This window comes from Otolemur garnettii, unplaced genomic scaffold (genome assembly GCF_000181295.1).
Source record: "Otolemur garnettii isolate 467f Iridium unplaced genomic scaffold, OtoGar3 scaffold00024, whole genome shotgun sequence".
NCBI classification, from domain to species: Eukaryota; Metazoa; Chordata; class Mammalia; order Primates; family Galagidae; genus Otolemur; species Otolemur garnettii.
Genome location: NW_003852419.1, coordinates 12,728,847 through 12,745,346, shown reverse-complemented (window position 1 = coordinate 12,745,346; position 16,500 = coordinate 12,728,847). Strand labels below are relative to the sequence as shown.

General features: G+C 45.5%; 1 protein-coding gene across 1 annotated transcript in view; it reads right to left on the bottom strand.

Moving 5' to 3' along the window:
* Window positions 1–1,168: 1,168 nt before the first annotated feature.
* The window catches only part of EML6 (echinoderm microtubule associated protein like 6), a 293,843-nt gene continuing 278,511 nt past the window's right edge, over window positions 1,169–16,500 (bottom strand). The window contains exons 32-41 of the mRNA XM_003787924.3: window positions 13,322–13,530; window positions 12,284–12,441; window positions 11,580–11,694; window positions 9,447–9,635; window positions 6,762–6,934; window positions 6,209–6,371; window positions 4,328–4,431; window positions 3,217–3,370; window positions 2,732–2,832; window positions 1,169–1,296 (exon numbers count right to left, since the gene is read on the bottom strand). Of these exons, the coding sequence (XP_003787972.1) occupies window positions 1,272–1,296; window positions 2,732–2,832; window positions 3,217–3,370; window positions 4,328–4,431; window positions 6,209–6,371; window positions 6,762–6,934; window positions 9,447–9,635; window positions 11,580–11,694; window positions 12,284–12,441; window positions 13,322–13,530 (1,391 nt within the window). The 3' untranslated portion in view covers window positions 1,169–1,271. The remainder of the gene's footprint in view (window positions 1,297–2,731; window positions 2,833–3,216; window positions 3,371–4,327; window positions 4,432–6,208; window positions 6,372–6,761; window positions 6,935–9,446; window positions 9,636–11,579; window positions 11,695–12,283; window positions 12,442–13,321; window positions 13,531–16,500) is intronic.

Below are 16,500 nucleotides of genomic sequence, written 5' to 3'. Positions count from 1 at the left end.
AGCCTGCCTTTCAGTGAGCGCTGTCGGCCTGTCCTACAGTCAGTGGTTAGATAACGTGTATGGTGTGATGGAGGGGATTAAGGGATGGTTTCTGCTAAATAGTGTCCAAGTCACATCTGCCCTACAACCAACTCTGAGGAACTCTAAGCTAAATTGCTTTGTTTTACAATTTTAACTTATTAAAATTATCTTAGGCTTAGAATATGTACTGCAGAGCTTTTTTGTTTTTTAATCCAGACTTGACCTGTGTAGTTCACCTGAAGCAGATCAGTGGAGTCGTGTCAGCTCCACTCTAGGCAAGTGGTAAGCCAAGGTGCAGCCTCAGGTCACCTCTTTTATTACCATGTTACGATTTAACAAAAATCAGCCTGTCCTCCTGGACCTACATGGTTACTTGAGCTTTTTATTTTTTTCCCCTTCCACTTTGTAGTAGAGGTTTATTTACTTTGAATTCTAATTTGGATTTTGCAGATTTGGCACTAAACATAATGAAAACCCATTCTACCCCCTCTTGATCTTAAGTTCCTTTGCTGCTCACCTTCCTGTAACTACTATTTTCCAAGCAGGTAATGATGTCTTTCATTAAGGAAACCGTAACATAAATACAGGACATGGGTAACAGACCGTATCTGCTAAGGGTCCTGTAGCCCTCCTCGGTTTTGAAGTTGTAGCACCATATGTAGAAAGGAGACAATTGTGGGAGGTGAGACAGCAGCCCACACAACTGGAAACTTTCAAAGGCACTTAATGGATATAAAACTCTGCAAATGAAATATTAAAAAATTAAGTTTCTCAACTTCTTTATACATGGCTCATTTGGTTTTGAAAGCTAAATGAACAGAGGCTATGGACATTTCTAGTTTGGTTCAACTTATTTGTAAAAATGAACATTCTTGAAGTATATAGAAACATAATAGCAAAACATCTTTTGTAAAAGTTTTGATGCAAATTAAAAGCTACATATAGGGTAACTGAGGCTTTAAATTTTGTCAGTGGGCTACATCATCAGATAGGATTTGTTGATATAGTTTGTGTGGTTTTGAATCTCAGGAACAGAAGCAGCAGTCTTTACATTGTAGAACTTGTCCCTCCTTGCCATCACAGTTTGGAGCGTCCAGGTCACGGGAGCAGTGATACAACTTCACTAGCCTGTGTGTCCCCGCAGCAGGTAGGTGTGTCTCAGCAGCTAGTGGCGAGGAGGCGCCTTGGCACTACCTCCGCAGTTGCTGGTTGGTAGCAGCAGGAGCAATAATGTAAGAGGTTTCTGGCATTTATAGACATCGCCACACAAATACACTGAAAAAACAGACCCAAATGGTCATTTTGCATGGCTGAACTTCATACTTCAATCAAGTGGCAAAAAGTAATCTTGCTTGAGTCAGGCTCAGGACATGTACTGAACATCAATTCCAAAAGGTAAACCAGAGATCCTGGCCCCCAATTTAAAGTCGACTGCTCTTTTCATTTAAAAGGCTTATTGATTTTGTTGTTGGGGTTGCTTCGCCTCTTTCAGCAGCTTGTCTGTGCTCAGTGTGGTCAGTGAGGACATTTGGCAAATTGACTTTATACTATCTTTCCTGTTACTTTTGAAAAGGTTTTATCAACTCCACTTGAGTGGGAGAGCCCTTTCAAGTGTTTAGCACAGAGCCAGGGAACACAGCATGCCCCTGTGCCTACTAAAACCTATGAGCCCTGTGTTTTTAAGGTAACTACTTCTGACCCTTTTATAGTGAACAAAAATCACCTTATATCTACTGCACTAGGACCACCGATTTATTTATGTATTATTCCGAGCTTGTTTCAGAATTTGGTGCTGCTTTGAATGGGCATTTACATTCCACAGGGAGCTGTTGTCAGTGCTATCTCAAGGGCTCTAAGTGCCAGAAGTGGCTGGCAAGGGGACTGGAGGTGGGTGCTCCCAGGCAGGCCATGAAGACATTTCCTACACAGTGCTTTAGGGTGAGAAGTAGATTGAAATCCTCTATAGATTCTTTGCCCACTGACAATATCCAAATGAATATACTTCTTTATCTTCTTAAGAGTTTTATGGGGCTAATCAAAAACCTATCTGCTGTAGTGAAGTTGTTCAAGTGTGCCAAGTGGGAGAAGCAGAGTGAGTTAGAAGGACCTGGTCACATTCTTTGTCCAATACTGGTGACCAATTGGGAGTTCTTAAAAGGGCATAGATGAATTTCCATGCTAACCTGATTATATGCAACAAGTCTGTGGACTGCCAAGAGTTCCTACCCAAATCAGTCCTCTTTGGCCTTACCCACCCTTCCTTTCCCCCCAGCAGTGCCCAGAGTAGCTATCACATGCCCAGGACAGCTCTAGTCAGGACACAAGCCTGTCCAGATCTGGGTTGAGTGTCACCAGACTAATACCTCAAACAGTAGAACCTCTGTAAGTTGACTACCCAAGGGACAGTAACAAACTGGTCAACATACTGAGGTGGTCAACAAAGGACCCAGGCCTGCTGTACTGATACATGTGGTACACGTCTAGTCCATGACAATTAGGTCGACTTACGGAGGTGGTCAATGTAGGGGTCAACCACGGAGGTTCCAACTGTAGTTGGAAAGTCTGCACCTTCCTGAGGACTCATGGAGTTTCCTGTTTATTGCCCCCACATCAGCTCCTCCCCACACCCCTAAGAGAGAGGTAGGGACATCTGAGGTGAGAAGGGAGAGATGGCCAGGCCTGGTCAGAACCGGATGGACCTGGTTAGTACCTGCAGTCGTCTCCTCCAGTGCTGACCACATACTTGTCGTCATAAGAGAAACGGATGTTCGTCACATGAGCTGAGTGACCAAAGTACCGCTTATGTTTGGCCTGTAAGCAAAAGTGAATGGAAACAACTCAGGGACCGTGCTCGCAGCAATTACCACTTCCAGGACTCAAATCCCCCTCCTAAACCTTCGCTTGGAGACTCCCAGTAGGTCTGGACTTCTCTGGGAGCCAGGCTCTGACTGACCTTCTGGCCTCTCATTTTGCCCTAGGGTCATTTTGTCCACCCTCCATCCTCACTTCTAGCTTCCAAGACTGCCCCTCCAGAGGGAGATGAAAAGGTTAGTCATTGCCAGATCTCCACAGGACTGAGACAAGACTCCTTGGTATCTCCTGGAGGGCCATCCAGAGGTGGCCCCTACCTCCCATAGACTACAGAAGAACAGAACCCATAGGTAGTGCAGGGAAGTTACTCTGAGGAAGACTCACAAATTTTTCTGTGCATGGGAAATCAAAGAGCTTCACAAGTCCAAAATCATCCCCTGTAACAATGTTTAGGCCAGCATGGGTCACACATGCGCAGTTGACATCAGCCTTGTCTGCATTACGTGGCCAGATTCCAATGACTTCATCTCCCAGAACACTGTTCCAACAGGAAGAGATGTTAGGAGGCAGATGTGGGGGGGGGGGTCTCCTGCAGCCAATCATCTCCCAGGGATAAGAGGGAGCTGGAGACATTTTGCATGATTCTGTATGGGCATGCAGCTCTTCTGGCATGAAAGCATATCTGTCCCTCATCCCTTGTGCCAGCTCTTACTGTTCCCCTCTGCCTCAGTCCCCTACACTCCAAAAAGAAAAGTTACCCACATCTTTGATTCCCTCTTCCCTGTGGTCCTCTTGAATGTATGCATGTTGGGAGAACGATGGGGCCTCCTTGAACTCCCAGGTTGGACAGTCTCTTTTTCCCTTGAATTAATCAGGTTCTTAGCCTGCTAAACAGCAGCGCTAGCCCTTGCATCGCTTCCCCTGGTGACTGGAAGCCTCACTGTGCATGTTGGGCTGGCCAAGAGACGGGAGATGGTTTCCCTTTGAACTTGCTAGATGGGGTTGGGGTCTTGTAGAAGAGATTACACAAAAAGAGAGACTTACCGTGTTTCCCCAAAAATAAGACCTACCAAAAAAAAAAAAAGCCCTAGCAGGATTTCTATGCATTTGTTACATATAACCCTACCCCAATAATAAGACCTAGTGATGGGCATGGCTATGCAGCATATCTGCATAGCCACACCATGCATTTTGGCACAGAGAGGAAGACATCCCCTGAAAATAAGCCCCAGTGTGTCTTGTAGAGAAAAAATAAATATAAGATAGTCTTATTTTGGGGGAAACATGGTAGCATTTTCAAAAGCCCAGGTCAGACCAAAGCCAGTGATCTAAACTGACGCCAAGAAGCCTCCCCACCGCCGGCCCCCACCCCAATGTAAAGATAGCTCTAATCTTTGAATTTTCTCAGATCCTGGCCATATACAACTTGGAGGCTGAGCCTGGGACAAGAGACCTCTTGTGACCTTTTCTTCAGGAAGTGTTTTCCTCCAGTCACCTTGTCCAGGAGGCCCAGGTGATCTTCTCGATGACCATGGCTTCTGTTACCTGCTTCCCCAGGGGCACCTCATGCACCTGGCGCTTATAGGCTCCAGTTGACACCTGTAGATAGAAGGGAACTCAAGTTCATCAGCCTGCTTTCGCTGTCCCAAACACTCCCCTTTTGGTGTGCTGTTTCCCAGAACACTGGGCTAGGGCTTTTCTTAAGTCCAAGCACAGCTCCAGGCCGCAAAACCTGTAGCAAGCACACAGCAAAATCTCATCCATGTTCTCCCTATTTTCCAAAGCCCTAAGGCCATGGTTCAAGTGTGATTCTTGATCAGCACCATCTGGGAAACTGTTAAAAACCAAATTCTTTTTTTTTTTTTTTTTTTGAGACAGAGCCTCAAGCTGTCCCCCTGGGCAGAGTGCCGTGGCATTACAGCTCACAGCAACCTCCAACTCCTGGGCTCAAGCGAGTCTCCTGCCTCCGCCTCCCAAGTAGCTGGGACCATAGGCGCCCGCCACAACGCCCGGCTATTTTTTGGTTGCAGCCGTCATTGTTGTTTGGCGGGTCCGGGCTGGGGATTCGAACCCGCCACCTTAGGTGTACGTGGCTGGCGCCTTAGCCGGTTGAGCTATAGGTGCCGAGCCTAAAAACCAAATTCTTGGGCCCCAGCCCAGACCTATCAAATTAGACACTTTGAGGGTGGGACCCAGTAATCTGTGTTTCAACCAAGCCTCCAGGTGTTTCTGATACACAGGAATCCTTACTCTCAGGGAATCCAGCAGTTTTGGTGCAGAGGTAAGGCAAATTTCCCACAGACGGCAGCTGATACAGGTGATTTCTGAAGCAGCTATGACTTGACCCTTGACTCTCTGGGAGTCTTCTAGGGGAAAAGGACCACTGTTCCTACGGTCAAGGACGTTTGCCAGCAAATGGCTGCTGCCTTCATCTCTTGCCTCTCACCCCCTGGAGGGCCTCTAGCCCAGGCCCCCAGCCTGTCCTTATGAAATGAACTGAGACTGTTTTCCACCTCTGGGCTTTCACACAGATGGCCTGGAACAGTGTTCCCGCCCCTCTTTGTTGGCTAACTCCTACACATCTACAGACCTCAGCTTGAAAGCCACTTGCTGGGAGAGGAAGTGCATCTAAATTCAGTGCTCTGTTAAATGCAGCACCCTGTACTTTTCCTTTTCAGTACATAATCACAATTTGTAATTTTAGGTATGTTTTGTGATTATTTAATGCTTATCTTCTTTACAGAGCAAGCTCCAGGAGACAGGAACCAGTCCCATTTCATCCATCCAAAACCCTAACTTGGTTCCATGCATATTAGACGAGTGAATGAATGAAAACATTCTCTCCTTTCACAGCGAGTGTCCAGCTCCAAGCCAGCTCACAAATGCACATTTGCTGGGCACTGGAGAAATCACCCCATTTTTAGCTGTCAGTCCCAAAGTGGGAATATGATTCCTCCTCACTGGTCACTTCCTGGACCCCACGTGTGTGTGTGTGTGTGGGGGGCATGGTACCCAGTAGAGTTTGGAAATAAGTAAGTATGAAAAGTGACAAGGGCTTAGGTGCAGAAATGAGGATGCCCTGAAGGAGAAGTGATGAGCGGGGGGAAGATGAAAGATTAGGGCTTGAGTTTCCTGCTTTTCTTTCTGAAGAATAACTCTTTCCTGTTTTAAACTCTATATTTCTTCAACTGTGTTAAATCCTCTAAGTCTCTGTTTCTACATTCATAAAAGAAGGAGAAAGTAACAGTACTTGAAGAGTTCCTGTGAAGACTGAATTAGTAAATTGCCGGGCACATAGTAAAGATTCAATTAATATAAGCTATTTTGTTATTACTATTATTGGTTGTCCCAAATAACAAGGAAACCCAAACCATACCTGAATGTATTTGCTATCTGCAGAAAAATCCATCTGAATCACAAAGCTTGGGATATCTTTGCAGTAGCCAATGCGGTTCAGATTTGTGCCCTGAGTAAGGTCATAGAAGTCAACTGTGTGTTCAGAAGAACCAACGGCTAAGAATCGTTTGTCCGGGCTGATTCTAGAAAAAGCAATTCAAGAGCATTGTCCATGAGGAGGGCTGTTTGGGGCTGAGCAGGCATGAAGGCTGTTTGGAGTCAGGGCTTCCAGGCCCCAGTGCAGGGAGATCCACCTTCTCCCAGTGTTCTATGGAATGATCCCACAGAAGTAAGAAAATGGATGTATGCAGTCTTTTGTAGAATGACATTTTATAAAAAGTTTTTACCATGCATCAAAATTAACAAACACGCGTCTGAGAATAAACGTGTGAGAAGGCATCGTTTCACAGTTGGCCTTGAAAGTGACCCTCTCACAACTGAGTTCTTCCTTCTGTCCACAGCTCTTCTGGAATGGGAACCACTGGTAAGGAGAAGGCTCGCCTGTCTCTTCCCACCCTGCCCAGATCACGTACCTGATATCTTGGATAGCAGATTTCCGGTCTCGCTTTTTCCCCCAAACTTTCAGGCTGTTCACCAATAAGATGACAAACTCTCCATTCTTCATACCAATGGCCACCATCTCCCCGTCAGGGCTGTAGGCTGCACACCTGGCTGCATGGCCCAGGCTCACCTTGTTCAGCAGCTTCTACATGGATGCAAAGTAAAGTCACCTGAGCCCTTGGCTGGCTCAGCTGGCATCCAAGGGAAATACTGCACCAGGCTGAGTAGCCAGGCTGCCTTTGCTGCCACTGCAGGCCACCAAATTTTTGCCTCTTATAGTAAATGTCCCTGGGTAGCTGAGGTGGGCAGTTATGTTTTGATTAGAGCAGCCTGGGGGACAGGTTTTAGGACAGGGTTTGGCACTTTTTCTGTAAATGGTTAGGTAGCAAATATCTTAGACTGTGCAGGACACGTGGTCTCTGTGGCAACTACTCAACTCTGCTGTTACAGCACAAAAGCAGCCACAGACAACACGTAATCTGATGAGCATGGGCTTATGTGCTGATACAGGCAGCAGCCTGGAGTTGGCCCTCTAGCCGCACACTGCCAACCTCTTCTCTTTAGGGGAGAGAGTTTGAGTTTCAGCCTCTGCTAGTCCAATTCCTAAATCCTGGCTCTGCCACTTACTAGCTGGGTGTGTTTGGGTAAGTTACTTCTCAGTTTTCCCATTAGTAAAGAAGTGATATTAATATAGGTCCTGCAAGGTTGTTATACACATTAATAACTGTGTATCTGAAGAATCTGGCATATGTAATAGTATTCAATTAATGATAGCTGTGCTTAATAAATGTAGTAAATAATTATAAAAGCTAACTGAGTATAACAACCTCACTTATGCTTTTGTGTGTCTATTCTTTGGCCCTTACACTAAACATATGACTAAAAAATATTTACTAGCCTTTTTCTGGGGAAAGACTTCATGAAGAAGACCTCCATGGCAATTGCAACAACAATAAAACTAAACTAATGGGACTTAATTAAACTGAAAAGCTTCTGTACAGCTAAGGAGTCAACAACCAACCAACACAATGGGAAAGGATATTTGCATATTTTGAGTGAGACAATAGCTTCATAACTAGGATCTATAGAGAACTCAAATTAATCCACATGAAAAAAGCCAACATTCCCATATATCAATGGGCAAGAGACATGACTAGGACCTTCTCTAAAGACGACAGACGAATGGCTAACAAACATACGAAAAAATGCTCATCATCCCTAATTATTAGAGAAATGCAAATTAGAACCACCCTGAGATACCATCTAACCCCAGCGAGAATGGCCCATATCACAAAATCTCAAAACAGCAGATGCTGGCGTGGATGTGGAGAGAAGGGAACACTTTTACACTGCTGGTGGGACTGCAAACTAATACAAAGTTTTTGGAAGGAAGTATGGAGAATCCTCAAAGAACTCAAGCTAGACCTCCCATTTGATCCTGCAATCCCATTCCTGGGCATCTACCCAGAAGGAAAAACATCCTTTTACCATAAGGACACTTGCACTAGACTGTTTATTACAGGTCAATTTACAATTGCCAAAATGTGGAAACAGCTTAAATGCTCCCCAACCCAGAAATGGATTAACAAGCTGTGGTATATGTATACCATGGAATACTATTCAGCTATTAAAAAAGATGGAGACTTTACATCCTTTGTATTAACGGGGATGGAAGTGGTACACATTATTCTTAGTAAAGCATCACAAGAATGGAGAAACATGAATCCTATGTACTCAATTTTGATATGAAGACAATTAATGACAATTAATGGCATGGAGTGGGTGGGGGAAGTGGAGAGCAGAGAGAGAAAGAAGGAGGAAGGGATAGGGAAAGGAAGAGCAAAAAGAGGGAAAGAGGGACAGGGGTGGGGTCTTGGTGTGTGCCACACTTTTGGGGGCAAGACACGATTGTAAGAGGGACTTTACCTATCAAATGCAATCAGTGTAACCTGGTTTCTTGTACCCCCAATGATTCCCCAACAATAAATTAAAAAAAAAATTTACTAGCCATTTTAAAATAAAATCAAGTATTTTAATTATTAGGATTTAAATACTTGTTTTAACATTGGATGCCTTTGCCATCTTTGTTCCTTAAAATTATTTTTGGAAGTGTAATGACTGTGAATAACTAGTTCCAGTACCTTCTCTAGCATGCGGGGTAAGGTAAGATGAAGCAAAACAAACCAAGGCAGTTAACCTTCCCTCTCAATTCCTTGCTTTTTTACCTCCTCCCCCCTCCCAAGAAGAACTTTAAAATTGTTTTCCCAAACCTTTAAGAGAAATCTTGTTGCAAGTTTCATGAAAATATGTTAGCCCATTTGGGACCATTTAATATGTTAAATCATTTTTAATCTTCTCATCCAGGGAAGACATAATTTGTCTAGTTTTTTTAGGTTTTGTGGGTTCTTTCACAACAGGAGAATAACCATTCTCAATTAGATTATTACTGAAGTATAAAGTTTTACAGATGGGTATACAGCTAAAAGATATATAGATGAGGTGTGTGTGAGTGGGACTTCATTTGTTACCCAACTTCTAACTTCATTGCTGACTCGAGGCTGACCATCCCCCATCTCTGCCATGAGCTGGTTGGGACCCATCCTCTCACTTAGCTCCCACTTACAGACATCTGAGGCCAAGCAGGGTTGGCACCTCACCTTATCGGCCAGGTCCCAGATCCGGGCTGTGCCATCATTGCTGGCAGAGATGAAGATGTCCTTGGAGGGGTGTGTGGCCAGGCCCCAGATCTCCCCTTCCATGTGTCCATCAATTAGGATGTTAGAAGCAGCATTTTTTTCACCAACTTCAATTATTTCTCCATCTTTGGTTCCCACTAATATTTTCCCCTGTTATAATTAAAATAATATTAGAGGCCAGGCGTGGTGGCTCATACCTGTAATCCCAGTAATTTGGGAGGTCGAGGTGGGAGAATTACTTGAAGTTCAAGACTAGCCTGGGCAACATAGCTAGACCCCATCTCTATCTCCCACCCCCAATTAGCCAAGTGTGGTGGCATGCACCTGTAGTCCCAGCCACTTTGGAGGCTGAGGTGGGAGGATCACTTGAGGCAAGGAGTTTGAGATTGTAGTGAGCTATGATGATGCCACTGTACTCTGGCCTATGCAATGGGGCAAAACTGTCTCACCCCCACCACTATTAAGAAAAGGATAAACACTGTATGATTCCACTTATGTGAGGTACCTAGAACAGTCAAACCCACAGAGGGAGAAAGTAGAGTGGTGGCTGTCAGGGGCTGTGGGAGGGGGAAAGGGGAGTTAGTGTTTAAAGGGTACAGAGTTTTAGTTTTGCAAGATTAAAGGAAGTTCTGTAGATGAAGGTGGTGATGGTTACTCAACGTAATACACATAATACCACTAAATTGTTACATTTAAAAATAGCTAAAATGGTAAATTTCATGTTATGTACCACAATTAAAATTTTTTTAAAAACACTATCAGAAAAATTTGGGAGAGCTCCTCTGCTGCCTTGGCATTAAAATAGGAAAGGCTGAGAGGTGTTTTGTTTTCAACGACCAAACTGTCCCTTCTTAAGCTATCTCCTGCCTCCTCTGCCTCATCACTTTCCCTTTTCTTGATCAACTACTTTGGGTGGGCGCTTCAGACACAGCCTTCTCCAGCATCCAGCCTCTGCTAGAATATTCCAGCGAATGCAAGCTCACGACAGAGCAGGGCAGCCAGTTTCTGATCTTGGACAGCTCACATTCTCAGTCAGTTCATTATTCCATTGAATAAAAATCTATTTCCTAGAACTTCCAGCTTCTGGGCCCAGTTCTGCCTTCATCTGTCACAGTTACTCTTTCAGGTGATTGTCACTAACTATCTGAAGATGAAACTCCCAATTTCAAACTATGGGGACTCCGAGTCAGTTGGGCCTGTTTTGGAGAGCATCCAGAAAGCAAATCCCTAGACTGATTACCAATTCAAGATACAGAGGGTGCCAAAAAATACATATACATATTTTAAGAGAAAAAACTAGGCTATTCATTCCTGTCCCATGGTGACGCTAGCATTCATTTGATTAATGTCATCTTTTGAGCAAAGGTCATACTATATATTGCTTCTGTAATTCAATTCAACTTCAAAAAATAACAAATACATAGATAACATCTCTTTAAATATGTATACATTGCTGGGCACTCCTCATATAAACACAAAGTATTAAACAGAGGTTAAGAGCAATCTCATAGAGGATTTTTTAAATTTAAAAAGAGAAGAAAAAAGGAAAACACACAGATCAAGGCCTCACCTTGAGACTCTGCCCAGCAGCTGGACATCGATACTTCAAAACAACTCTATGGTTGTTTTTGACACTTGGCCAAGGTATGAGTTGAATACCAATGGCTTTGACAGTTGGTGGCCCTTACTCTCCCCTTACTGGCCTTGTAACCTTGGGCATGGGCAAATTGTTTAATATCTCTGAGCTTATAAGAATGCTATCTATACTAATAGTCACTAACATTTCCTGAATGTGACGACATGCCAGGCAGTGAAAGGCACTGCTAGGTATAAAGAATGAGATCGCCACAACAAACCCATGTGCTAGACCCAGAGACCTTAAGGAGCACACCAGACCACAGGAGGTTCTTCCTTGGGAAGTCACGCTTTGTACCCAGGTCTGTCTGTCTCTCCTCAGCTATCTCCCACTGTAGTATAATTCATGCCTTGAAGTCTTGTTGCAAGGATTAAACAAACCAGCCCAGGGCACAGTGTGGCTGGCAAGGCGCTGACACCTCCCCTTCTTCCCTGGCCCAGGGAAGTGCCGCTGCTCACCTTGCCACGGCACACGGAGCGCACACACTCCACCAGCTGCCCCGTCTCCAGCTGGAAGGCCCGGCAGCGCTTCATCTCCTGGTCCCACAGTTTGACAGCACCTCCTTCTTTGGTCCTGAAAAAGATGGAGAAGCACTCAGGCTGCCAGCCCTCCTGCTGAGACCTCCCCATGTCTCCTAGTCATCAAGGTCTGAGCCACCAAGGGCCCAGGAAGACAGACCCTCAGGGGCCTCCTTCTCAGGCCCTGCTGAGGAGGGACCATACCTTCTGACTTGCACATTTACTAAAGTGCCTTCAAATGCTACTTGGGAGGAAAGAAGATGCAATGTGGAAAATCAGACTCCGTTTTCCTTAGGTTAGAACACTAAGAGAACTGCTTCCCGTTCAACATCATTCCCGCCCCCTGCTCACTTCTCCTTCCTCCACCCCCCAAAGAGCTATGAAAAGTAACATTTTATGAACAGTCACTGTGGCTCGTTTGAGAATACCTCCCAGGTTCTTAAACTACCATTAAACCACCTCTTCGCTTCTCTCTTAGTTGCCAAGTTTTGACTTAGGGCCCCTGGTGAAGAGATGGCAGACTGATCTCCCTAATGAAAAAAAAGGTAGGGGAGTGACAGTCTGCACTTTCTCCAAGGTGGATGCTTTTGTGGCTTCTCCCCAGTCACAAAAGATAAATGGTTCCCAGAGGAGCTTCCACTCACGGCCGCTCTTTTCCGCCGGTCACTATGAGTCCATCCCGAAGGGTGGTGTACATTGTGAACACAGGGCCCGTGTGAGCCTTGGCCACCAGCCGGATGAGGAAGTGGTCCTTCCAGACATAGACGTCTCCGTTGATGGCACCCGTGAAAGTGAGATTGTTCTGTAAACAAAGGGCCATCTTTCACACCAGGAACACTCCCAAGAGGGTCCCTCCCCAGCCACCCGCTCCCTCAGGGAGGAACCAGGGCTAAAGAAGCAGACCACATGCTCAGTTTGGTCTCCTATGCTAGGGAAAGCAGCAGAATTTGCGGAAAGACCACAAAGAACATATAAGGCCATCATCTAGCCTTGAAATTCACTATATTTAGTTGGTTTAGGTATTTTTCTCTCCCACTGAACAGAGCTCTGCATGAATAAGAACTTCCCTTCTGTGAGCATGATGGAAGTTTCCAGATATGAGAAATCTGCAGGTTCAGAAGGTGAGAGCAGGGCAAGGGGCTGGGTAGGGGGATTCCAACCCCAGAGGAAACTTGCCTGGGGCTTAACTATGAAGTGGACTAATCCACGTCCAGAGGACCAAGAGGCGATTGTGTTCCAGACCATCCCTAAGGGAGCTTGCATTGGCTGAGGGCACCCACAGCCCACTTGAGAGTAGCAATTGGGGAGATCTGTGGCACAGAGGGCTGGGAAGAAAAAGGACCCCTATCTAGTATGGAAATTGTTCCCAGCTTCCTCTGGGGCTAGCCCCCACCCTCAGGTCTGACCGGCTTGCAAGTCAGGGTCAGCCTCTGAAATAGTGGCCCTCCAGCCCTGGGTGGGTGTTTTACCTTTTCTGGTTAACAGTTTAAGAAAAAAATGGGAAAAAATATAGTAACTCACTTGTCTGTACTAAGGAAAGGGAATTGTAGTTACAGATAAGCCAGTGGAGGAGATACCACAGAAAGTGCTCTCTTGTTCTCAGCTTCTTGGCCATACTCCCCTCCCCACCCATGCCCATGACTTCAGGGTCCCCGTCTTGTGAAGCATCTGCCAGAACTCACAGCACCAAAGGCCACGGAGAGCATCGTCTGCATCTTGGCAGCCCCCATGGACCCGATGACCCCTTTCTTGTAAAGCAAGGCGCTGCCTGCCAGGGTCCAGAACTTCATATGTTTGACTCCGACAGATACAAACTGTGTGTCTGAGTCAGGACGAAATTCCACTACAAATATGCGCTCCAGGTGGCCCCCTCGGCTGGCAACCTTGGTACCTGTGTGGGTGACAGAGTCCAGTGAGGCCGGCCCTCCCTCATGTCATGGCCCAGCTCTGGCTCTCCATCCCAGTGGGCTCAGAGTAGGGAGGAGAGCTTGTCTGGGAAGTTTCTAGAGCAGCAGGTACTACTACCAGAACCCCCACCCAGGCATCCATGAGTGTAGCTAGAAAGGGTGCGTATGAGATGAAAGTTTCCAGATATGAGAAAAAGGCAAAATGGCCTAAGGGGACTCCCCACTCTCCCTCTAGTCTCCAGCATCAGGACTCACCCTCACGGAACCCTCCCCCGGCAGGTCACCAGGACTCACCCTCACGGAACCCTCCCCCGGCAGGTCACCAGGACTCACCCTCACGGAACCCTCCCCCGGCAGGTCACCAGGACTCACTCACTTCACACAGTTGTCTATTTTTTGCCTTTCTTTCCAAGATTCTCTGCGTTTATTTTCTTAAAAAAAGTTCCCTATATTCCTTTTTATTTTGTGGTTTTTAGATTTTAAATTTTTCTCCTTTAATTAGTAGTTTTTTCCCTCAGCTCCATTTATTTATATTTTTGACTATCTGTTGAGTTTATTTAACCTTTACCTTAACCAAATCCAACTCCACCATTTAGTGGTAGAATAATTTTGAACAAATCATTTAACCTCTCTATGCTTTAGCGTCCTCTCTTGTAAACTGGGGATAATAATTGTTCCTAATTCATAAGGTGCTGTGAGGATTGAAAGAATTGATATTAGTGAAGCCCTCAGCACAGTGCTCATACAGTGAGTATTTTCTAAGTGTTAGCTATTATTATCATCATCATCACTCCTTTAGCATTAAAAAAAGAAACCTCTTCTATTCTTTTAGCCTTTATTTTAAACCCAACTCTTTTTTTATCTCATTATTATGTTTAAACCCTGGAGTCTTTAATTTTTAAAGTCTGTTACCTTTCCTTTCAATTTACTCGTAATGTTTTTTCACTCTAATTTCCTATTAATTGTCTCCTCTCCCTTTCTTATTTCATACACTTTTTCCCTCTTTCTTATCACGGCTCCCTGGATAAGTGGGGGTGATGGGTTTTTTTTTTTACTTATCTGGGCCTGTAGTCACCCCTCAGACATCCCCCAAAGCTGTGGTTTTCAACCTTCCTAATGCCAGGGCCCTTTAATACAGTTCCTGTGGGTCACGATGCACAGGTTGAGAACTGCTGCCCTAAAGGAATCCCTTTCCAGAGAGACCTAAAGGTTGCCTCTCCCAGCTGTGACAACAGATATCTTGGTACCTAGAGCCCAGAGGTTTTAAAATCCAGGTCTCCAAGGACGTGGGTACCATAAATAAGGTAAGACAAACAACAGACTGGGAGAAAGCATTTGCAATGCTTATAAGGGTCAAAGGATCAACAATGCTATTCTATAAAGAACTATAAATCCTAAGTAAAAGACAACTCTCCTACACCCAGTAGAAAAAAGATTCGAACAGATGAATTACCGAAGAAGCAATACAAGTGGCCAATGAAGAGACAGAAAAATAAATGTCACTAGTCATGGGAGAAATACAAACTAATGAGATACACATTTTGTCGAAGCCACTGTCGCTTTCTTCCTTGTTTTAATGTCATGGACACTTCCAATCATGGAGACACCAAACTCCCTCTCTGCACTGGCTATTTGTCTGCTCAGAGCAAATTACATGAGACATTATGTTAGAACTGGCATATGCATTTTATTTTATTTTTATTATTATTTTTGAGACAGAGTCTCACTATGTTGCCCTTGGTAGAGTGCCGTGGAGTCACAGCTCACAGCAACCTCAAACTCTTGGGCTTAAGCGATTCTCTTGCCTCAGCCTCCCAAGTAGCTGGGACTACAGGTGCCTACCACAACACCCAGCTATTTTTTTGGTGCAGTTGTCATTGTTGTTTAGTTGGCCCAGGCTGGGTTCAAACCCGCCAGCCCTGGTGTATGTGGCTAGTGCCCTAACCACTTAGCTACAGGCACTGAGCCATGACTCTGTTTCCTCTAGTCCATCTCTGGGAAGTTAGAAGAGGCCCAGGGTAAGCAGGAGTCTGTGCTGGGGTCACCAGAGCAGGTGTCACCTAGCAGACAGGTAGAGGACGTAGGAGAATGAGCCTGAGCTTAAAAAGACAAGAATGAGCACAGGGCCGGGGGTAGTGTCCTTGCAGGGATCTAGGAATAGAGTTAGCTGCGCAGGAGAAAATCACGAAGCGAGTCTTGCCCCACATACGTATGGCTTTATAATAAGAGCTTTCCCACAGTGTGTGGGCTGCGTCTGGAGTGATGAGAACCATGTCCTGGGAAGTCCTCCAGCCTGTCGGGAATGCTCTTGGAGGTATTAGGCCCTGGGATGGATCCTGGGCTGAGTTGTCCCAGCTCTGGGATGCTCTACATCTGTCATTGTAGATCCTCAGTATCTCACCTGGGCCCAGTCTCTGAGGTCAGCTGGCCACTTGTCATCACAGGGAATAAACCTGCACCCCCCACAATATTCATTATGGGGGAGAAAATGAGAAAATGTGGTTTCCTAGAAATTTTATGGATCCAGCGAGCTCCTGATGGAATGGGATGAGTAGGTCTCATCATAAATGTCTATACGCCTTCCCCCTCTTTTTCTCACATGGGGGCTCAGGAAGGATTGGAACTTTCCTCCCAGTGTGCTCATCTCTTCACAGCCTCCACTCCCACCCCCTCCATGGGAAGTGAGCAGATAATGGGGCTCCAGAGCCCTGGGCTGGAGAAGCGCCCCTGTTGTGTTTGCCTGGCTCAGCGTGCCCCAGATCCAGGGCCGCAGACAGACCTCATTAACGCTCTAACTAATTGGATCTGCTCTTGCTAGAGCAGTACCCAGCCTGAGAATGTACTCAGAAGCCGGCACATCTTTAATTCTAAGACGACCATTCAGTTAGTAGTGCCTTTCCTTGTGTGTGTGTGCACGTGGGTATGCATGTGTGTGCCCTGGGGGAGGACAAGAA